The 25,103-nt window shown below is 38.5% G+C and overlaps 1 protein-coding gene across 4 annotated transcripts in view; it reads right to left on the bottom strand.

Annotated features, from left to right (window-relative positions):
• The window catches only part of ADGRF1 (adhesion G protein-coupled receptor F1), a 66,534-nt gene that overhangs the window by 18,202 nt on the left and 23,229 nt on the right, over positions 1 to 25,103 (bottom strand). For all 4 annotated transcript variants that reach the window (XM_027838295.1, XM_027838294.1, XM_027838297.1 and 1 more), the window contains exons 4-8: positions 23,104 to 23,253; positions 20,995 to 21,168; positions 11,327 to 11,427; positions 6,363 to 6,421; positions 2,814 to 2,965 (exon numbers count right to left, since the gene is read on the bottom strand). In XM_027838295.1, coding sequence (XP_027694096.1) covers positions 2,814 to 2,965; positions 6,363 to 6,421; positions 11,327 to 11,427; positions 20,995 to 21,168; positions 23,104 to 23,253 — 636 coding nt within the window. The remainder of the gene's footprint in view (positions 1 to 2,813; positions 2,966 to 6,362; positions 6,422 to 11,326; positions 11,428 to 20,994; positions 21,169 to 23,103; positions 23,254 to 25,103) is intronic.

Genomic DNA, 25,103 nt, shown 5'->3' with positions numbered 1-25,103 from the left:
CATGCTTTCAAAACCACAGAGCCAGAGCTGGCCTTGAGGTAAGACTAGGTGGCGCCATAGTGCACAGACTGCCTGGCCTTGAGTTGAAGACTTCTCTTCCTGAGTTCAAATCTGGCCTCAGATATTTACTAGTTGGGTGACGCTGAGCAAGTCACTTTACCCTGTTTGTCTCCATTTCTTCATCTGTAAAATGAACTGGAGAAGGAAATGGAAAACCACTCCAGTATCTTTCTCAAAATAAATAAATAAATAAATAACCCAAATGGGGTCACAAAGAGTCAGATATGACTGAAAATGACTGAACAGCACTAATAACAACAGAACTTGGAGCTTTTTTTCCTCTATGTTGTTTCTCCCTAATAAGAGTAAATATCAGATCCATTTGATATGATCATAGAATATTAAAAGTTACAAGGGACTCTCATAGACCTTCTAGTCCAAATCATGGCTATCCCGGAGTCTTTTCTACAATGTCCAAGACAAGTGATCATCTTGCCTTTATTTGAAGACTTTTTACTGGGATTGAACCCCACTACCTCCTGAGGCAGCTCATTTTATGTCTGACTGGCTCTAATGGTTGGGGCAGCTAGGTGGCACCATAGTCCACAGAGTATTGGGCCTGGAGTAAGAAAAACATGATCCTGAGTTCAAATCTAGCCTCAGATACTTATTAGCAATGTGACCCTGGGCAAGTCACTGCCTCAATTTCCTCATATGTAAAATAAACTAGAGAAAGAAATGGCAAGTCACTCTAGGATCTTTGCCAAGAAAACGCCAAAGGAGGTCACAGTCAGACAGAACTGAAACAACTCAACAACAACAATAACAAAATCACCTCCTTAGTTCTGAATACTCATTTAAATTTGCCTGAGATAACATCAGAGAATTTTGGGTTCTAGGTCACACTATTCACTCATACTGAACTTCCAGTTCTCTACATGTTCCTCCTTCCCCTAATCTTTCCTGCATCCAGGCATCACATCCCTTCCCCAGTAATCTTTTCTCACTCCAGATGCCTATCCTATGTCCTATTGCCCTTAGACGACTGTCATTTAATCCCTTCAACTTAAGGTGTGATCTCTTCTTGAGTTTTTACATTAATAAAGGTATTTTTTGAAAACCCCAATATTTTTAAGACCCAAAGAAATATAGCTAACTAAAGTGATAACATGGATGGTTACTTTGGTGTTTTGGGAACACGGGAGTCTACTGAGATGAGACGTCAATGAGACAACTAGTTAAATCATGTTGTTGTTCAGTCATTTTTCAGTTATGTCTGACTCATCTTGACCCTATTTGGGATTTTCTTGGCAAAGATTCTACAGTAATTTTCCATTTCCTTCTCTAGATAATTTTACAGATGAGGAAACTGAGGCAAAAATAGTCGGATTACTTGCCCAGGATCACACAGCTGGCAAGTGTCTGAGGCCAGATCTGAACTCAGATCTTCCTAACTCCAGCCCTGGTGTTCTACTTACTGCACCACCTAGCTGCCTATAGATTTAGAGGTGGAAGAGATGCCCATGGTCAAGTAGTTCAACCCTCTTATTTTACAGATGAGAAATCTGAGATTAGTAAGGAAAATTAAGTGACATGCCCAACATTGCATAAACAGTGAGTGGCAGAGCTGGGATGTGAACTCTAGACCCAACTCTCTTTCCATGTACCATACCACTTCCCCAGATCTCATTCAAATCCAACTACCTATTTGCTTTAGTGGAGACAGAAAAGGCAAGGCAAATCTGGGTTGGAGAGTTCTAAGTTCAAGTGACAAAGACTGAAAGAAAAAGGGTCCTGAGAAAAACAGTGAGTTGTGTGGGTTCAGAATGAGTTCAGCAATCTTCTGAGAAAGAAGGAAAGTCAAGTGTTCTCAACATGGTTTCCTCAGGGGTCACATCCTTGTCACTATTATGCAATCATTCCAACCACAACTTCCAATGACACCATAGTTCTTCTGCATGAGAGACAAACACCACATCAGTAAGCAGCAAACATCTGAATGAGTCAGTGGAGCCTAGAGAGTATCAGTCATCCTAACTCAATCAAGAGTAGCACCTGGCTCCAGGAACTCATTGCATGCATGCTGTAGGCCAGTGGTGTCAGACTCAAATAGAAAGGGGGGGGGGGGATTGATCCATACATAAGAATACCTGTGGGCTGCATATTGACTTAGTTTTAAAATGTGATATTATCTATTTTTTCATTGTATTTTTATTTGTTTTGGTAAATATTTCCCAATTACATTTTAATCTGGTTCCCTGCTATACTGGGGGATGTTGAATCTTCCAGGGGTGGGGAACCTGTGGCCTCTAGGCCACATGTGGCTTTCTAGGTCCTCAGATGTGGCCTTCTAGGTCCTCAGATGTGGCTTTTTGACTGATTCTAAGTTATACAGAACAAATCTTTTTATTAAGGGGATTTGTTCTGTAAAGTTTGGACTCAGTCAAATGGCTGCATTTGAGGATCTAGAGGGTCACATGTGGCCTCGAGGGCACAGGTATCCCACCCCTGGATTAGACATTTCTGTGGTAGGCCTTTAATAAATATTTGTTGAATGAATGAGTGAAAAATAATATACAATTATAGGGTTTTATCTCCCTATGTTCCTATGAGTAACAATAGAGCTCATATGTTTTATGTAAAAGGTATTGATGTGTGACCTTGGGCAAGTCATTTAATTTGTATGGGCTGCCATTTCCTTATCCACAAAAGGAGTGAGTGTGACTATATAGCCTTTAAGGTCCATTTGATTCTTTTATTCCCATGAGCAAGAAAAGCAAACTACTAAGCAGAAGACTGAGAAATAGTGTTACCTTTTTCAAACACTCTGAAAGAGCTTTCTTCTATTAGATAGAACTTTTTAAGATTTGATTTCACTTTTCCAGAGACTTGCATGACAGCAGCCAAAAGCTCAGATGGGTGGCTAGAACCAACGATTTCATATCCAACAACAATACTTCCTTCCCTAGAAGAATCATATGGAAAGAGCAACCAATGTGAGACAGAAAATGGAGTAGCATTAAACCAAGATGGAACTAGGGTAAGGTGAATGGTATTTGGCCCAAGTGCTGCTATTTAGGGGGATATAGTTTCTCTCAACAGGGGAGTTGCTTCCTTCTCTGTGTTAGCCGCCCAGTCTCCTTTTCCTGCCCCTTGAGTTGCCACTCTCCAAGGTTGCCTGGCCATCACGGTCCTCTCCTGGGTCCTGTGTGCTCACTGGGAGAAGAATGCCTCAGTAGGCCTCACTATGTGAGCAAGGTACTGAGATCAGTAGGTGAGATTGCCTTCAGAGGCAGTACATGCCGGCTGCTTCAAAAGAGTCCTTCCCACCCCTATGCCCATAATAAACTCAACTCTAGCCATCCCCAATCCCTATTTGGCCCTGCCTTTCCTTTCCATTCCGTTCTCTGGAACCCTCCTCAATGACTAACAAAGTCCCCTTCATCTTTGCATCTTTGGGTGCTCTATACAGTCTACTGCCCTTCTGAAGATACCAAATCCTGTGATGCCAAGATCCATCTAGGGACCCTCTCCTTGGACGGCTGCTCCTTCTCTCACACGCCCTGATACTCAGAGTCAGGAGAAGCAGCTGATATATTCCTTGCTCCCTAGTGCTACTTTCAGACCTTCCCCCTGACAAGACTTTCTTCTTCAAAAGGTCACTCGGAACTGTCTAAACCCTTGTTGCTGCTATCTTTAGACTTCCAGCTCACAATCAATAGGTTCAGTACCTGACTCACAATCATCTCCAGTGGTGTCAAACTCAAATAGAAAAAGGAACCACTAATTTATATATAGCTGCTAGGTGACACAGTAGATAGAGTGCCAGGCCTGGAGTTAGGAAGACTCATCTTCTGAATTCAAATCTGGCCAGCTGTGTGACGCTGGGCAAGTCACTTAACCTGTTTGTCTCAGTTTCCTCATCTGGAAAATGAGCTGGAGAAGGAAAGGGAAAACCACTCCCATATCTTTGCCAAGAAAACTCCAAAAGGGGCCACAAAGAGTCAGACATAACTGAACAACAACAAATCCATACATAAAGACCCCTGTAGGCCACACATTGATGTTTTACAGTGTATATTATCTGTGTTTTATTGCGTTTTTATTTTCTTAAATATTTCCTAATTATATTTTAATCTGGTCATACTTTAATCTGCTCTACCTGTGGACCCTGTGTTTGACATCTGTCTCCACACCAATCCCTGCCTCCTTTGAATACACTGGTTTCTCAGTTTTTCACCTTTCTGACTCTCCTCTGTCTTCAGTCTACCTCAAAGGACAGGGCATTTCATTAGACCTCTCTCTGATCCTACTGAATTTGCCCCAGGTGCCAGGATTCCTAGTTAATGAGCTGTTAATAGTTATAGGCACTAGGATTGACCAAAAAGATAAATAATCTTATATCAGTTATATTTCCTACTCAATAACTACCTACACTGTTTCAGTATCTATACTGTCCTGAGGAAGGAACTCTATAATCAAAAAAAAATCTTTCTTCTGGATTAACAAGTCTTTGAAGCAACCTGGTAGAATTGATAAAATACTGGGCATCAGGACATGTGGCTTATTTCCCAGTTCTGCCATTATCAATCTGTGTGGCATTGGGCAATTCAATTCAATCACTCCAAATAACTATTTGTTAAATGCCTATTATAAATAAGCATTGTTACTGTTGTTCAGTTCTTTCAGCCACATCTGATTCTTTGTGACCCAAAGATACTGGAGCAGTTTGGCATTTCTCTCTCCAGCTCGTTTTACAGATGAGGAAGCTGAGGCCAACAGGATTAAGTGACTCACCCAGTGTCACACAGCTAGTAAGTGTCTGAGGCTACATTTGAACTAAGGTATTTCTGACTTCAAGCCCAGTGCTTTAAGCATTGTGTCACCTCGTTGCCCTTAAGTATTGTTGTAGGAGCTTTAAACAGGAAAGTAGATCTGACACAGTTCCTGCTTTTAAAAAACTTATAATTGCATAGCAAATCACTTAGCTCCTCTGGGCCTCAGTTTTTTCACTTGTAAATGATGAGATTCCTTTTTGGCTATAATATCATAAGAGATATTTACCTATTGATCTCTTTAAGTTATTTTAGCAATTTATCAAGGGTTGCTCAATTGTGCTTCAGTTCTAAGGGTATTTGAGCTCAAGGTACAATTTAATCGATAAGCATTTATTAAGCACCTACTATATGCCAGGCACTGGAGATACACAAACAAAACTGAAATGGTCCCCAGTAACAAAGAGTTTCTATTCTGTTACTGAGAATCAACATGTACATAGATGAGTCAATGTATAATATAGTCAAAAGAGATGACAAAGTCATTTCCCCAGGGAGGGTATTAATAAGGCGATGGGGGCGAGGGCAAAATAGACTTCCTGTAGGAAACAGAGCTGTAGTTGAGCTTTGAAGAAAGTTAGGAATTCTATGACATAGCATGGAAGAGTTGATGAATTCCAGGCATAGGGAGTAGATGGTACAAATGAACAGAAGTAGGAGATGGTATATGGTTTGACCGGAATATAGAGTGAGTCAAGGGGAATAATGCATAATAGGTCTCACAATGTAGACTGAAGTCAGATTGGAAAGAGATTTAAATGCCAAAGTTTACAATCCTTTATGGTAAGAATGAAATAGAGAGGGATTTATGAATACGTATGTGTGGCCAAAGATCAGTAAGGCAGGACAAATAGCAAATTGATGAAATATCTTTCTCTCATGAACTAGATAGTCCTGTAGTTCAACACTTTTCATTTTATAGATGAGGAAATCGAGGCACAGAAAAATTAAGTGCCTTACCCAAGGTCATCCAGTTAGTAAATGGGTGATGCTTTAAATAGCATGAAATATAAATCCTCTAGGATACTGTAAACTTACATATTAGTTCAGTTAGCTCTCCAAGCTACAGGTCAGACATCAGCCTTGAGCGCCAAGGGAAATGACAATATGGCACAAGATCTGTAGATGCTTTAAATCTATGATGTTGTGATCTTATGAACCTCTATGCCTTATCTTCCCTGTCCCTCTCCCACTGGACTTTCCCATTCTACAATACATCGTAATTGTTTGTGCATGTGTCTTTTCTTCTCTATGAGACTATGAGCTCCACAACAGCAGAATCCAGGCCTTACACCTCTTTGTAGCCTTTTAAACATTTAGCACAGGCTTTTACAACCAGTAGGCACTTAATAAATGTGTGATAGACGAGTGAATGGATTTATAGGTGAATGTACAAATAAATAAATAAATATTTGAAAGGATGACTTCTTACCAAGTTCTGTAAAATCGTTGAGGAATGCAATATACATTTTGCAGCCCATTATGCAATCCAGGGGCCTACCCTTCCGGGGCTATTGTGTTACTTACCGAAACTGGGTGACACGAACAGAATCAAAACCCGGAACCCATTTGTAGGCTTCCTTAAGCTGGGAAAGAGAACAGAGGGCAACACTTTGATCTCATCCCCTTTGCCTGGGAAAGGCATTTGAATAACCAGTGGAGACAGACAGGAAATTAACTAGATGAACAAGAAAGGCCTGAAAAAAGAGTGGGCAGGATCTCAAAATCAAACAAACAAAACACACAACAGTTGCCCTTTTATACATATATACACACACACACACACACACACATATATATATATATACACATACACATATAGATATACACATACAGATATATATGTATATATACACGCATATATACACATACAAATATACATATACATATCTCTATATATACATATATACACACATATAGATTGATATACATATATAGATATACATATACATACATGTATATATACACGCATACGTACATACATACAAATATACATTATATATATATGTACACATACACATACACATATATATGTAGGAGGAAGAAGCCAATAACAGTCTAGAATGGGAGATGAATTTAGTTTAGATGGTGGGTACTCCCATTTACTCAGGCCAAATCCTTTTCCCTGATACAAGGAGGCAGTAGTTTTCATCTCATGACTAAATTAAATTCTAGAAAAGACTTTTGCAGATCACTTGGGTGAGCCTGACTGCCATTTCTTAGTACCATATCTGAATCATCCTAAACTGAAGAAAATCCAACTAGTAGTTTCTGAAGATTTCCATGAGAAATTTCATAATTTTCCTCAGTATTTAAGTTCAGGGTCCAGAATTCCTCTCTAGGGAATAGTCCTATGTACAAAATCACATTATCTCAAAGTTAGAAAATACATCAAAGACCATCTAGGGCCTAGGGGTGGGGAACCTGCAGCCTTGAGGCCACTTATGGCCCTCTAGGTCCTCAAGTGTGACCTTTTGACTGAATCCAAACTTCACAGAACACATCCCCTTAATAAGAGAGATTTGTTCTATTGGACTCAGTCAAAAGGCCGCACCCAAGGACCTAGAAGGCCACAGGTTCCCCATCCCTGATTCTAGGCCAACTCATACCCGAGACAGGGTACCTTGTACAATATTCCTGACAAGTCCTTAGTCATGCAGCCTCTGCCTGATGGGGAACTCACCACTTCCTGAGGTGTCCCATTGCACTTTTAGACAGAACAAATTGTTAGGATACTTTCCCTCATATCAAGAAGAAATCTGCCTATAAGCAACTTCCTTTCATTGTTCCTACTTCTGTCCTCTGCAGAGGAACCAACCAGTACAATCCCCCTTCAATGTGACTGTCTTTCAAACACAACAAGACAGTTACCGTAAGTCTCTTCCAGGCTAAACACTTTCATTTTCTTCAACCAACTCTCATATGTCATGGTCTCTATCCTACTCATGAACTGAAATTCCTACAAATTTACTCCCATTTCACCATTCAACAGGTGGAAGTCGCTAGGTGGCACAGTGGATAGAGTGCTGGTTCTGGAGTCAGGAAAATGTGAGTTCAGATCCTGCCTCAGATACTTACTGGCTATGTGATCTTTAGGTCACTCAGTTTCCTCAACTGTGAAATAAAGATTATAGTAGCATCTACCTCCTACGGTTGTTGTGAGGATCAAATGAGATATTTGTAAAGCATCTAGCACATAGTAGGTGCTATATAAATACTAGCTATTAGCAAGCTCATGAAAGTTCATTTCTATAGTTCAATGGTTCTCAAAGCAGGTGTTTTGGTATAGGAATGAACTCCAAGTTTGGGCTAGATAAGCCACAAATTGTATGGAATCTCACTTGCAATTGCACATATGGGTCTCCTATCTTTCTTCTTTACAGTATAATAATAATAGTAATACAATATATAATAATACAGTATATTTTTTTACTGTGCCATGAGCAAAAAAATTGACATCACCATAAATATACCTCCAACTGTCAAGATGTCTTTAGTGGCACTCAAATGTATTTATCATCATATCTCCCTTTCTACTTAGTATATCAAAAAATTTAGAAATGGCGGTGACTTTTAAGAATATTCTGTATGATTCCCTCAATTTATAGGCAAGTGAACTAAGGCCTAGAGAGAGGGGCTGAGCTGCTCAAGGTCCCATAGTAAACAGAGTCAGGGCCAGAACCCTGATCTCCTGACATCCATAGAGTATTTGAGAGAGAAATACTACATCATGTAGTTATTCCAGTAAGTATTCAGTAATACTTATTGAATGAATGAATAAATTTTAAAAATGTACAAAAGAAATGGACAAAAATCAACTAATTTCGGGGCTGCTAGGTGGCTCAGTGGATAGAGCACCAGCCCTGAAGTTGGGAGGACCTGAGTTCAAATCCAGCCTCAGACCAAACACTTTACGCTTACTAGCTGTGTGACCCTGGGCAAGTCACTTAACCCCAATTGCCTAAAAAGAAAAAAAAAACAGAAAAAAATCAACTAATTTCAAAATACAAATACCCAGGTGGTAAAAATGGAACAACCAACCAATATTTATTGAGCACTTACTATGTGCAAGTCTAAGAAAGTATCAGGGATGGACACTAGATTTTTTTTAAGACAATCATTATAACACATTTAAAAGCCATCATGTGGGTATGTTTTCTTTAGAAATAGATACATAAATTAAGTGACTATGTTTGCTCTCCAAAAGAGATCACAGAGAAAATAAAAACATGGCAGTTGGCCAAAAAAGCTTTTATTGAGGTTATAGCCCAGAGAGTAAGGAACAGAGTGACAAGAGGACGATTTTTTTTTTTCCTATGGCATATTTGCTTCCATATTAGGGACATTTGAAGCCTTTGTTTACTTTCCTCTTTCAGTAATAAAGCTTATAAAAACCATAATTAATGAAAGCTTATGAAACTTCATAAATAGTTTCTTGATGTTATTATGTTATATACAATCATAAACTTTCAGAAATAAGAGGAACCTTAGGGAATCATTTTATCTGGTTCTCTTATTTTACAGATGGGGAAACTGAGGTTTGGGAAGTTTAAATAATAGTTTTAAGATTTCACAGAAGGAAAGAAAAACTAAAATCCTGATCTCCTGGCTCCTGAACCAGAGGCTATTCTATTACCACATGCTGCTTCACCTAATTCAATCTGGCAAAGAGTGTTTGACCTTTTTTCAATTGCTGGTATTTTAGCCTTTCCCAGACCCCGTAAAGTTACTATTAGTGTGAATATTCCCTCAAGGTATATCTAAGTCTTTCTGTGTCTTAATAAGTAGTCTCCATGACTTGTCTGGTAAATTAAGTAATTATCCTCTGATCAATCTTGTGATAAGTCTTTCTCAAAATTTAGCTGAGTTGGTTCATAGATATTCGACACTTTGAATACATGGATTATACTTGAAATCTTCCCAATTTGTTTGACCTACTGGAATTTACACTTCACTGCTTTATATTTGGACAACTCAAGGTCACCTCCCTGAAACATCAAAGTTTTCCTAGCCAGCCTATCAAGCTAAATGAATATTTATGAATTTTAATCTCTGTTTTCTGAGCTATATTTTCCTAAGCATTAATTTTAACACTAAGTAACAAGACTCTAAAATATTATAGGAGTTGGAGGGATTGGGAGGGGATTATAATTTAAATTAATTTATCAATGAATTACAAATAGTTACAAAGTTCTCCTCTCTCAAAAAATTTTTGGTTCAAAATTCTGAAAGTTCAAAACTCCCATAATAAGGAATGAGGCCCCAGATATAAAATCACATTAGTTCAAGAACATTGCATTTATGGGCAGAGCAAATTATCTCTAGATCATAGGTTCTTAAGAGGTTCAAAGATAGATTTCAGGGGGGCTCTCTCAATTTACATCTTTGTTTTCACTAACTTCTACTTGAAATTTAGCATTTTCTTCAGTTATTTAAAAACATTATCTTGAGAATGCGTCCATAAACTTCACCAGACTGCCGAAAGAATCCATAATATTATGACAGGTCTAGGATTTCCCCATTCCTTGTAAAAAGGATTAGTTTTCCTAAAAAGCAACAAGGGGCAGATAGGTGGTGCTGTGGATGGAGCACAGGGCTTGGAATTGGGAAGGCCTGAGTTTAAATCTGGCCTCAGACACTTACTACCTGTGTGACCCTGAGCAAGTCACTTAATCCTGTTTGCCTCAATTTCCTCATCTGTAAAATGAGCTAGAGAAAGAAATACCAAACCACTCCAGTAGTTTCCAGTATCTGCCAAGAAAACCTCAAATGGGATCACAAGCAGTCAGATACAACTGAAATAACTTCACAACAACAAAAAGCAACAAAGCTGTCCTTGTGATTTGATTGGTCCTTGCCTCCTTTGACTCACCTAAGGACATAAAAAGTTCCACCTACATGGAGTCAGAGCCCTTACAACTTGATGGATTTCTCAAGATCTGCCAGCCACCACACCTGGTCCTGCTGAGGAGATCAATTAATGTTTGGAGATGAGGGGAGCTGCATCTAGAGAAGCTGCCTTTGAAAGCGTGTGGTATATATCCTTGCTGTGTTAGGGCAAAGTCTGCCTTCTTCTGTTAACTGTTCAATAACTTGTGATTTATTTTGTCTCAACATCAAATCTGAATTAACAGAGCACTAAAGTTAGGCCTGCCCCAACAGACAAAAAAAAAACTATTAAGAACCCCTGCTAGTTTTACCGATGGACAAAATAAAAATAATTATGAAAAAAGCAGACATCTAGGTACAGATATAATCATAGATACAAAGATAGAGATAGCTACAGATATAAATACAGATACACATCAACATGTATGGGTATAGCTTTGTGCATATGTACATCTATGCATCTACCTACAATCATTTCATTATATAATGAATAGAGAATCACAGAGTCTCAAAATCAGGAGGGGATTTTATCTAGTCCAAACAATACACAAACAAGAATCTTACCAATGTCCTCCCTCCCTGCCAAATGAGAAAATGCTTACTTGGATTTCAATGCCAGTTGTGTAGTTGGAGTAGAGTATAGATGATGAATTCAGGAGATCTTTTCTAAATTTCTCACGAATTTTAAAAGTGCCAAAAATTTCTGTGAAATTCAAGAAAGAGAGAGAAAGAGATTTTAATGAAAATTTGTATACTGGAGTTTAGAGTTAACACAAAATTGAAGCAGTAGGCTTTGTCAACACATCTGTTCAATATCTACCGACCTTTGTAAGCCATATTTCAGTTTCTTTGGATGATGGTTCTAAAATCAAATTAATCCTAACAACAATAACCTTAATTTCTAGGTTGCTTTACAGCTTTAAAGTGCTTTCACATCCATTAGCTAAATCAATAGCCTGATTCTGAGGACAGTTTTTATCTAGAATTTTCAATCACAGAGTTAGGGATAGTTCTAAAAAATGGAAAGTGTTATGAAATAATGTTGTTCAGTCATTCAGCCGTATCTTACTCTTTGTGACCCCATGGACCATAGCACACCAAGCCCTTCTATCTTCTACTGTTCTTTTGAAGTCTGTCCAAGCTCATGTTCCTTGAGTGCATGACACTATCTATCCATCTCATCCTCTGCTGTCCCCTTTTCCTTTTGCTTTCAATCTTTCCCAACATTAGGGCCTTTTCCAGTGAGTCCCGACATCCCATTATGTGGCCAAAGTATTTGAGCTTTAACTTCAGTATGTGACTTTCCCATGAATAATCTGAATTAATTTCTTTAAGTACTGACTTACTTGATCTCTTTGTTATACAAAGGATTCTCAAAAGTCTTCCCCAGCATCACAATTCAAAAGCATCAATTCTGCTGGCCCTCAGCTTTACTCATAGTCTAACTCCCACAGCCATGCATTTTGTAATTAGAAAAACCATAGCTTTGATTATATGGACCTTTGAAGGCAAGGTGATAACTCTGCTTTTTAGTATACTGTCCAGATTTGCCATAGCTTTCTTTCCGAGAAGCAAGCATCTTTTAATTTCACAGCTGCAGTTGCCATCTACAGTGATATTTGAACTCAAGAATATAAAATCTGATACTGCTTCCATTTCTTTTGTCTCATTTGCCAGAAAGTAATGGGACCAGTTGCTATGGTCTTAGTTGTTTGTTTGTTTGTTTGTTTGTTTTTTTATATTAAGTTTCAGGTCAGCTTTTACACTTTCCTCTTTCACCTTCATCAAGAAGCTTCTTCATTCTTCTTCACTTTTTGCCATCCAAGTGGTAGAGTCCACATATGTGAGATTGTTAATATTTCTCCTGGAAACCTTAATTCTGGCTTTTGATTCATCTATCCTGGCATTTTACATGATGTGCATTACATTTAAGTTAAATAAATAAGATGACAATATATGTCTGTCATAGTCCTCTTCCAATTTTTAACCAATCAGTTGTTCCATGTTTGTTTCTAACAGTGTTCCTCAGGAGATAAGTAAGATGACTTGTGATTTATTCCCTTTCAAATCTGAATTAACAGGGTGCTCAAGTTAGGCCTGCCCTTCACACACACACACACACACACACACACACACACACACACACACACACAAAGTCCTATGTCTTTGAGGACTTGCCACATTCTGTTGTGATTCACACAGTCAGACTTTAGTGCGGTCAGTGAAGCAGAAGTAAGTAGGGAATATATGTGGCAACCTACATGGTATAGTTTATGGGCACTGGGAAGCCATTTCTGCCTCTAAATATCTCCCACATCAAGCTTTCCCTATGTTTGGAATTTCACCATTAGAACTTCATTAATTTGTTTAAGCCTATTCTGTCCTATTCAGTCTAATCCAATGAGCATTTATCATTCTTATTATGTGAAACATAGCATGTTACCATGGTAGGTATAAAAAATGCAAAGGCAGAAAAAAAAACTCAAACCTGCCCACAAGGGGCTTAAATTCAATTTGGGGTCTGGGTGGCATAGAGAAAAAAGGAGGAATGGAGAGTAGATCTGTGATTTCATTTATACAAGGAACTCCTAGATGAGAAACTCCCTCTGCTGATAGTTGGCAACTTCTCTAAAGTTTTACATACTTAAGAGAGTCATCAGGGGGCAATGAAAAATTAAGTGACTTTAGCATACAGAGTCATCCAAGCAAAACATGTAAGAATCAAGAGTTGAACCCAGGTCTTCCTGGCTGAGCACTGGGGGTATTGATATAAAGTCTTGATGTGAAAGTGAGACAGTCCCTCAAGGAGTTTATATTCTAATAGTGCGGGACAACAAAAATTGCAAAACTGTAGCCAGAGAAAGATGTTTTGGTCTGAGAAAGTGTAGGAATTGTGAGTGTAACAACAGGGCTTTGAAAATAGATCTTTCAGTAAGTGGAGATAGATAAGAAGGGAGTATGTTTCAAGTATGGAGGATGATAAGGTAAGGATATGGTCATAGCAAATGGAATGATATTAGGGAATAACTAACAGTCTCGTTTGGCTGGAGTCTAAAATGGATCCTTTAGGGGAGTAATGAGAAATTAGGTTGGAAATATAAGTAGGATCTAGATTGTGGAAGGCCTTAACTTGCCTGGCTGAGTTTATATTTAATCTTAGAAATAATAGGGAGCCACTCTTTATTGAGATAGGTAGCCAGCGCTGTCTAGAAAGTCAAAAGTATAAGAATCTCACTTGTAAAATGTCACAATTCACACTTCGTAATGAAAAATCACAGTCATATTTCCAGAATGCTACTCCATCATTGTGAAAGGGGAACATACTGTTGGAGGATAGCACAGCAGACATATTAAACATGGGATTTTATAGATGTTATTGAATATAGAGGTGATACAACGAATAGAGCACCAAACCTGGAGTTAGGTAGACTCATCTTTCTGAGTTTAAATCCAGCCTCAGATATTTAGTAGCTGAGTGACCCTAGGCAAGTCACTTAACTCTCTTTTCCTCAGTTTCCTCATCTGTGAAAAAGGCTGGAGAAAGAAATGGCACACTACTCCAGTCTTTGCCAAGAAAACCCCAAACAGGGTCATGAAGAGTCAGACGCAACTGAAAACAACTCACCAACAACAACAGTCCAACTCCAGCATTTTAAATTAATTCTGACGAGAAAAGCTAAGTACAACATATAGGGTTGGATTTTTTTGGGGGGTGGTGGTGGTTTGGTTTAGGTTTTTAATTATGCTGGGGAAAAAAGGAGGATCAAAGAAATGATAAGAACATTGCTTGGGATAGATGGAGTGACAATAACAAAAGACCAAGGTGCTAAACTATGGTTTTGCTTCTGTTTGCTCTAGGGTAGTGGGGGTACAATGGAAAGAACTGGCTTAGTGTTAGGTTCAAATCTTGTCTTTAATACTTACTATTTTTTTCCAGTCATTTAATTTATTTTATTTTTCCCCCAATTATACGCTAAAATAATTTTCAACATTTTTTATAGTTTTTAGTCCTAAATTCTATACCTCCAGCCCCCTAATACTTACTATTCTTAGGCTGCTAGATGATATAGCCGATAAAGACTTGGACCTAGAGTAATGAAGACCTGAGTTCAAATCTGGATTCAGACACTTCTTAGCTGTGTGACCCTGGGCAAGTCATTTAACTGCTTTCTACCTCAGACTCCCCATCTGTAAAATGGGGATAATAAGAGCACCTACCTCCCAGGAGAGTTGTGAGGATACATATTTGTAAAGTGCTTTGTAAACCTTAAAGTTATATAAAAATGCTAGAGATTATTAATACGTTAATAACCTTGGGCAGGTCACTTGACTTCCATTGAGCATCATTTTCCCTCAACTGCAAAATAAAGGGGTGGGCAGGGGTGGATGAGATGGCCTTCCCAGCTCTAGATCCATGCTCCTACGATTATTGGATTGGAAAGAACAGGGCAAAAACGGGGAGTTCTGGGTACCACAATTAAGGAAGGAAATTGTTAAACCAGAAAGTGTCTGAAGGAAAGCAGTCAGGATGGTGAAGGGCTTTGAATCCATCCCTATCAGGATATGTGGAAGGAAGCAGGCATATTTAACCTGGAGAAGACGCAAGGTGAAGGAGCACGTGATAGGTATCTCTGAGTCTCTGAAGAGATGTCATATGGAAGAGAGTTTGGAATCATTCTGTTTGTTAACTGAGGAGTAAAAGTGGATGGAAGTACCCAAGATGCAAACTGAGGATTCATATTAGGAAAAACTTGTTAACATTTATAGTCCCAAAGTGGGATAGGCAGCCTCCAGAAGTTGTGAGTTCTTCCGCTTCGGAGGTGTTTAATCAAAGGCAGAGTGACAACTTGTTAGCTACATTATAGCGGAGTTTCTTTTTTTAAAATGACTAGATGGTGAATGAATCTGCTCCTAACACTACAATTCTGTAATTCTGTGAAGATGAGTAGGACGGTGGTAAGAAGGCACCTAGCCGATCTTAGTAAATATGTTGCCTAGTCCAAAAAACTACAAATTACAGAAAGAGTTGATACTTTAGATTGCTGAGTCACTATCAGAAATCTTTAAAAGATCCTAAGGACAGGAGAGGCATTGCAGGATTGGAGAAAAGCCTGTGATGGTATGATTTAAAAAAATAAGGGGGAGGAGGGGAAGAATGGAGTCTGTGAAAAATACAGGCCAGTGTTATTGCCTTTGATCTCAGAAAAATTCCAAAATGTATTATTGAATGGGATAGTTAGTGCATACTTAGAAAAGGAAGTAATGATCACAAAAAAACCAGCATAGCTTTATTAAAATCAGATCTTGTCACGCCCACCTCATTTCCTGTTTTCTAAAGGTTAATAGCCTGGTAGATCAGGGAAATTCTGTAGATAAAATTTACCTAAAATTTAGGGAAACATTTGATGAAGGCTTGCATGCTATTCTTGAGGGCAAGATGAAAAGATGTAGGCTAGATGAGAAGAGGTGCATATAATTCAATGGCAAGATCCAAAGAGTAGTCATCAATGGTTCAATGTCACCACAGAAGAGAATTTCTGGTGGAGTATTACTAGGGCATGTTTGATCTCATGCTATTTATCATTTATGTCAATGAAGAGGGTAAAGATCATCACATTTATAGATAATAAAGAACACATCAGAATCCAAAAAAAAATCTCAACAGGCTTGAATGTTGGACTAAATCTAAAAAAAATTAATAGTGATAAAATGTAAAATTTTACACTTTAAAAAATTTACAATTTAAAAAATAAACTTTCAAAGTACAAGATGGAAAAGGCTTAGCTAGACCATCTGAAAAAGGTCTAGGGGTTTCAGTGGCCTATAAGCTCAATGTGAGTCAAGAGTGCAATATTACTAAATTAACACCATCTTAGGTTGAATTAAGAAAAGCAGCATATCAGGGGCAGCTAGGTGGTGCAGTGGATAGAGCTCTGGCCTTGGAGTCAGGAGGACCTGAGTTCAAGTCTAGCCTCAGGGCGCTTGACACTTACTAGCTGTGTGACCTTGGGCAAGTCGTTTAACCCCAATTGCCTAAGCGAAAAGAAAAGCAGCATATCCAAAATCAAGAAGGGGATAATCTTCCTTTATTTTGCCCTTTGTGGAATAATCATGTTCCATTTGGGGTGTCACATTTTAGGAAAAACTGCAAGCTGGAGAATATCCAGGGAATGGCAACCAGGGTGCTAAGGGACCTTGAGATGGGGCTATATAAGAATTTTTTGAAGGAAATGGGGACAGAAAGGAAAACACTTGTAGGCAGGGAAGCTTAATATCCACCTTCAAGTATTTGAAGGGCTATCAAGTCTGAGAGGGAATAGCCTTATTTTGTGGCTTTGAGGTATCAAAACTAGGAGCAAGACAGAATTTACTTTGAGGCAAATTTAGGTTTGATACAAAGAAAGATGTCCTAACAGAACTACCCACAGTGATTCCAAATCAGTACTGTCCAGGAGGGGAGTGGATTCCTCCTCATTAGAGATCTCTGGCCAAAGGCTGCATGACTCCTTATCAGGCCTTTTGTAGGGGTCATTCATTCTTGTTCAGGCAGGGATTGGCTCTGTGGTCTCTGAGGAATTTCTCAACTCTGAGTGTCTGTGATTCTGAGCTGTGAAATGAACTTTTCCAAGTCAAGATAGGTATTGAGGAAGAGCCAGGATTAGAATCCAGTTCTCTTTACTCCAAATATAGTGTTTCTTTCTATGATATCTCTCTGCTTCACGGGAGTGGGTCAAGCCAGAGAAGTTACCATTCTAATATAAAAAGATTCTTCACTCACATATTATAACAAAGAATAGGGCCCTCAGAGTCATTCTAATTTGTCTGTTGCATATGTATGTGTACGATATATACATACATACATACACATATATGTGTGTATAGTATATATATATATATATATACTATCTGTATATATGTGTGTATGTGTGGTATATTTATATACTTTACACACACATATGCAGGTAGATAAATGATAGATGGATAATAGATAGATGAATGATAGATAAATGATAGATGGATAGATGATAGGTAAGTGATGGATAGATGAATGATAGATAAATGATAGATAAATGATAGATGAATGACAGATAGATAGATAGATAGAGATTGGACCTGTAATATCTTTGGTATAGGAAACTTCCAAGTAAGGGACCTCTTTCTACCAATATGGTTGACTCTTCCTCTGTAACTTTATAGTCTTAGAGAGATGCCTAAAGAGAAGTTAGGTGACTTGACCAAAGCCACATAGCTACTATATGTTAGAGATGGTATTGGAACCCAGGTCTTAATGGCTTTGAGAACAGGTTTCTATGCACTATGCCACACTGCCTCTAATTGAAAAAATAGAGATAAATAGCTAGTTAGCTAGATAGACAGATATAATATAGAAATAGACATAGATACATAAATATATTGTAGCTACCTTGTCCAAAACTAGGAAATTGGAGCCTGGAGAGGTTAAGACTTTGCCCATGATCACATAGACTATAAGAGGCAGACAGGGAATTTTAACCTGGTTACACAAACAGAAATGGTTTGTTGATTTTTCTTTTAAAACATCCTTTCAATACATTATGGATAGTTTACATTTTAATTAGGGAATTGATAACAGCCTAGTGGGTTTTCCCAAAGTTTCTGGTTGGGAATTTGAGCCAAGAAAAATGTGAAAGCCCTGAGATTTTTTGGACTTTCCATGGCACAACCATCTTAACAAAAGGGTTACATTTGATTTAACACCTCCATATTCATAAAAAGATTCCTCTTAAATTTTATAGAGCTTACAGTAAAGTTGGATTCAGAGGAAAAGAGAAGAAATCAATGGTTCATCAACATTGGGGACAACTTTGGGAAATGGGATAGGTTTAAAAAGATCAATTGAAATTCTCTCCTATGCTTTACTTGGACATTCCTGCAATTTAGCTTGGGCCAGGTAGTGGGTGAGGGGAGCAGCGTTTCCCTTTGATCTCTGTTCTTGTCACTATAGTAGTCCTTTCTATCATATTGTTTGTAATGGAACCATTAAAAAAGTTTAGCCAAAATGAGCACACGAATTACTAAAATAGATCTTTAATTGTTCTTGTTCTTCCCACCCCAGCCCTGCTTCCAAGTCTCTAGCTTATTCTAATCCAGTCTACATATTTTTGCAAGATTAATTTTTTTGAAACACTACTTTCATGTCACTCCTTTACTTTAAAAAAGCAAACAAACAAACAACTATAATGACTTTCTTCCTATGGTCTCTTGGAGCAATGCTTGGCATTTAAGGCTCTCATTTAACTGGCCTCATTCTACTTCATCTTTCATTATTTTCCAATATGTCCCTTCCATTCCAGTCTGGATAGTCTCCTAACTGCCCCACGAATAGATCATAGAATTTAGAATCTTAGAGGTAGAAAGGACATTAGAGATCCATTATTTAACCTCCTTAGATTTTATTTTCTTCATTTGGGAAATGAAGAGATTGGACTAGATGGCTTATCAGCGCTCTTCTCTCAGTCAGATTTATGATCCTGGTCTAACCCTATCATTATATGGATGAGAAAGCTGAAGCTCAGAGAGGCTGTGAATTGCTCAAAGTTTCAGAGATAATTAATTGCTCAGTTAATTAACAAGCATTTATTAAGCACTTGCTATTTGCCAGGCATCATAGGGGTGGTAAAAACAAAAGTGAATCATCCACTGTTCTCAAAAATCTTATATTCTAATAAGGGAGACAACATGCACATATATAATTATCTACATAATATTTTCAAATGAATACAAGGAAGTTTGGGGAAAGATTGTGTAATGGATGGGAGAACCAATAAAGGTGTCATGTAGAACACAGGTTCCCAAACTTATTTGGCCTACCAACCACTTTAAAAAAAATTATGCAGCACCCCATTGGAAATCTACTATCTTTAATGCTTTAACAATCTTTTTTTTAAAATTTGCATCATTTCAAAAAGAAAAAAAATATATATATGCATATATATATTTTAAGTGTCCTATCTTAAATTTAGTAATTTATTGTAACTTTGTGGGTTTTTTCCTGCATTGACATTTTGATAACACAATATTGCATCACATAACCATATAGTATTGTATTGTAAACAAGTCATTACATACACATATTCCTGTAGATACATGCTGGACTTCCCAACAAGTGCAACACTAGCCTGCCAATACTTGCTTGTTAAGACCTATCAGTGGACTTGACCACTGATCAGTTATAACTTGCATTTTGTGTGTTTATTTATATGTAATCACTACAACTTTAACTCTGTTATACAACAGATGAAATATGTACAAATAGTTTTTCAAAATTTTCTTATCTTCTTTTCTTTCCTTATGCTTCCACCACTCCCTTATTTTTATTCAACACCCCCCAATTGCACCTGAGGCTATTACTGCCCTCCTAGATCATTCCAGGGCCCTCTAGGGGGTGGTATCACCCACTTTGGGAACCCATGATCCTGCTTAAGCTGAGTCTCCCACGTTCTCTGACCCATGCTGGCAAGTAGCAACTGAAACTAGCTTGAACCATTGGACTGGTCATGGAGCAGTTCCATAATGTCACTCAAACCATGAAGTCCTAAATATTCACTTAATTCACCCTCTGCTAAAACCCATCACTGAGTTGACAGTGGTGCTCTCGGCCAATACTGGCCTCTAGCACCTAATTCTTAATCTCTGCTTTGCTCTGGTCTTTTTAAATTTTATTTTAACTGACTTACTCCATGCTCCTCATTCCTCTTCCTCATCCTTTGGGAATCAGTAGTGGTAGGAAGGAATGGGGGGGAAGATGCCAGGAGATACAGCAACAAGGTTTAAATGTTTTCCTAGTATGGCTGTATCTACATAGGGTCATAGATTTAGAGCTGAAAGGCACCTTAGAAATCATGGGGTCCAACTTTCTTTTTTTTATAGATGAGGAAACTGAGGCTCAGAAAGGCAGAGTGACTTGTCCAGCATCCTTTGAGTAGTAAACAGGCAGAACAGATATGAACCCATGTCCTTTGACTTCAAACCCAGTGTATTTTGTGGAAACCATGCTGCCCAGCTGTGGCCCTATCTTGGCCATGGCAAGCTATTGCATTCTCTGGCTACCAGTAGCTATCCCTTAGGGGTCACTGGTAAAATGAGGAAGAAAGTATTGGTGTCAAAGGCACCACAGGAGGAAAGAATATGAACATTCTCCCTCCCTTACCACCTCCCACCCCACCCTAGCTTAGAGGAAAGTTTCTCCCATTCTTGCCTCCAAGTATTCTACCCTAATCTATGATCTTACTTGTCCTCTCACAGAAGTTGATGCTGTCATGAAGATTGTCCAACCGACAGTCACAGCTTTGATGTGCCCCTGTCTTGTTAAGGTGGCATCTCCTGGGATCCAGGCAAGTGTGAGAAAACCAATGGTAACCGTCTTCACAAGCACATCTCAGGGTGCCATTCAGGATGCTACAATCTGCATAGAAGGAGGAAGGAATAAGAGAATAAGTATTTATTTTTTAAATACATTTTTATTAAGTTACTTAAATACTTCCCAATGACATGTAAAAATTTTTTAACATTTGTTTTAAAAAATGTTAAGTTGCTAGTTCTCTCCCTCTCTCTCACCCTTCTCCCACCCCACCTAAGCAATATGGTATCAATTAAACATGTAAAGTCATGCAAAATATATTCCCATATGCCCTAGAACAAGTGTCTATTAAGCACCTATTATGAGTGGTGCTAACAAATTTTATCTCAAAGAAAGGAAGGTTGGAATTTTCAAAAGGTCTGACATGCAAATCTCTAATCACTAAGAATAGAATGTTTTATATGAACTGAGTCACTCAATCCAGGAGAAAGACAACTAGATTTGGAGTCAGAGGACCCAAATCTAAATCCTGGCTCTTCTTTGTGTCTCTGTGACCTTGGACAAATCACTTAATTCTTCTGGTCCTCAGTTTCCATGTTTGTAAAATAAGAGGTTGGAAGAGATGGTCTCTAAAATCCTTTTCAGTTTAAAATCTATGGTCCTATATTCCACTAACTTAAGGAATGGAACCAGTTATCAAAGTAGGAAGGCTTCAAGCAGGGTAAAAGCTCAACTTAACAGATTCAATTATTACAACAGAGGAACCACAATCTCAGGGCAAGGATAAGTATGCTCGTTGGACATTGTTTGCCACGAAAGGGTGATGGAAAGTAATATATATGAATTATGCTGTTTATTTGGTGGGATCCAGATCATTTCTCTGCAAATAAGGAGATTCTCTTTGGTCATGATTCTACCAGAGTATAATCCCCACATATAGGGCTAACCTTGTTTCTAAGCAGAACAAGCAGTTCTTACCCTCTCTTGCCATGGTATTGTTGACTTTTGGTTCTACTTGACTTAGAATTCCCGCTATTAGAGTTGTTTTCTTATGTCAGACCAGAAAAGTTGGGTTTCATAAGACAAACATGAAAATATACAAGTATTACCCGGCATAAGGGAAGGCCCTGGGGCATCTCCTTGCACCTGTTGCCATTAGCATACATTAATGATGAAATAATTTACTCATATTGGCACACAACACTAGCCGAGCCATTAGGATATTGGAAAGGCAGCATGGGATAGTGAAAAGAGTGTTTTATTTGGCATCAGGAAGACCTAGGTTCAGATTTAGCAGTTGCCATTTACAATCTGTGTGACTGGGACAAATCCTTCATAATTCCAAGTTTCAGTTTCCTTATTTGTAAAATAGAAATTCAAGTGCTCATCTTTTGGGATTGTTGTGGGGCTCAAATGAAATGATGTATATAAAATGCCTGGCACATAATAAGGTCTTAATAAATGTTTGTTGACTGACTGTCGGTCATTAATTACATAAGGTAAGGAAGTTTCAATGGGGAAGAGGAATAAAGGGAAACCAGAGCTCGGCAGTCATGAACTCTAAGTGACCAGAAAATAACAAAGGCCACCACTTGGGAAAGTTAGGGGTTTTTAGGGTTTAGTACCTTAGGGATTTTGGTAATTACTGGGGAGGTTGGGATAACATATGAATGTCCTGCATCAGGCAGGTCAGACTCTGTAGGATAGGGCTCTGAAAGTGAAGGAGTGAATCTTAAAAGGTGAGAAGGGCAGATTATAATAGATTTAAAGCTAGAAGGGACCTTAGAAGCTATTAAGGCAAATCCCTTCATTTTACAAATAGGAAAACTGAGCTGAGAGGCTAAATGACTTGTCTGGTGTCACACATTTATCAAGTTTCTAAGGCAGATTTTGAACTCAGTTCTTCATAGTTCCAACCTCAATGATCTATCCACTGTGCCACATGATATCAGGTAAGTTTTACCCCCTTCTAAATATTTAGGGCTCACCCACACTGATCCATTCCCCAGACCAATCCTGAACAGAAGAGAGTTGGCTCACATGTAGTAGCTTTCTTTCTGATAATTTCCAATGTCCCATTTGGCCAGGAGTATTGAGGTTTCAGGTCCTTCAGAAAATTCTGAAATTTTCTTTTTTGAGCTGAATGTTGATAGATTACCTGAAGTAACAGCTCATATTCCTGTACCATGCCTAAAGAAAGGAATAGGGAAGATGAGGATTTTCTTATTTCAGGCAAGATGGGGAAAAATGCTGATGAACAGATTTTGAGGCATTTCATAAATACAAAGGGATGTTCAGGTATGATGCAATGTTCTCAGAGCCACAGAAGCTCGGAATGTGAGAGATAGAAGGGGCCTCTGTGCCCAGTTCATCCACATTTCACCATCAAGGACCCTGAAGTCATAGAAAGAGCTCCTTGGAGTTAGAAGTTCTCTATATACAGGTAACCCAACCCATTAATTAATGAGTTGGACAAATGGCCCAGTTTGGTTAGGATGGTCGAGACCTTTGCATTTCCTGCCCCTGGTGGTCTTTTGTCCCTCTGTCCCTCAAAGTCCTCCACTAGCCCCAGGCCACCATTTCTACAACCTCTGGGCTACCACATCTGCTATCCACAGGGCACCATCACCACTGGGGCCCTTTCCTGGGATCTGCATTCTCCCACTGTTTTTCCTCCATTCTTGAATCTGGAAAAAAATTTAGTTGAGAGGGAAAAAGAAAGTATAGAGTAATTCTGATAAGTTCCCTGCTATTTGTCTGTTTCAGAGAATGGCAGATAGGCTCTCCACTAGCTGGAGGTTGTGTATTTATAGTGCAGATAGTACTTCTTGTCACTGCTATAAAAGCTCCTGTAGAATGTAAGTTTCTTGAAGGCAGGAGTTATGGCATTTTTATCTTCATATCCTTAGTATCAAACAGAGTGTCCTGCACATGTTGCTGTGTTGTTTTTCAGTTGTGTCTAACTCTTTGTGACACCATTTAGGGTTTTCTTGGCAGAGATACTGGAATAGTTCACCATTTCCTTCTCTAGGCAAGCAGGGTGAAGTGACTTGCCTAGGGTCACACAGCTAGGAGGTGTCTGAGTTGATCTCAGGCCCAGTACTTTATCCACTGTTCTATCTAGCTGTTTGCACATAGTAGTTGTTTAATAAATGTTCATTGCTTGGTTAAGAGCATGGCGTTGGGAGTCATAACACTCTCTCAACTGAGAGTGAACCCAACTGGTGTTGGGTTTGTAAATCTCCATTCAACTGATTTTGCCCTGGGCAAAAGTAAGACATAGTGAATAGAATAAGTCTCAGAGCTGGAAAGTTCTAGTTTCAGGTCTTGCCTCCAACATATTAGCTGGGTGATACTAGGCAAGTCACTTGAACTCTCTCAATACTCTAGTCAACCCTAGACTGTAAATCACAGAGAAGGTGAGGATCTGCATTAATGGAGGGAGTTTCTTCACCTGGGAGCTCTGTATACAAGGGATTTTTTTACATTTACCTGTGTCAGTTTGACAGTCTAATGAAATCTATGGATCCCTTCTCAAAATGTTTTTAAATACATAAAATATAATACATATGATCACAAAAGAATCCAATTATATTGAAATCCAGTTATCAAAATATATTTTGAAATGCTAGTTCATGGAATCCCAGCTTTATATCAATGGCATCACAGGTCCAGTCCATAGCCCTATCCAGATCATGTAAGAATTTCTCATTATATCTCTGTGGATATCCAAGGAAATGTCCTAGGTCTCATCCTTTTACCTCCTCTCTAAACTGGCTGATTAGAAAAACAGTCAATTTAAGCAGATAAAGACAGTTGACTTCTAGAGTAAAATGCTTTTTGAAACTAAAAAAGATCACTAGGCAACCAACCATCCTAAGGAATGGTATAGTTTGATATATTAAATTCTGTCTCTGAAATGTGAATGTTCATCCTCTACTCTGTTATGTTCCCACAACTGCTCAATCTCCACTCTCCCCAACACACACACACACACACACACACACACACACACACACACACACACACACACACACACA

This window comes from Vombatus ursinus, unplaced genomic scaffold, assembly GCF_900497805.2.
Source record: "Vombatus ursinus unplaced genomic scaffold, bare-nosed wombat genome assembly UNPS02014826.1, whole genome shotgun sequence".
NCBI lineage: Eukaryota > Metazoa > Chordata > Mammalia > Diprotodontia > Vombatidae > Vombatus > Vombatus ursinus.
Note: the sequence above shows the minus strand (reverse complement) of the source record. Positions and strands in the feature narration are given on the sequence as shown.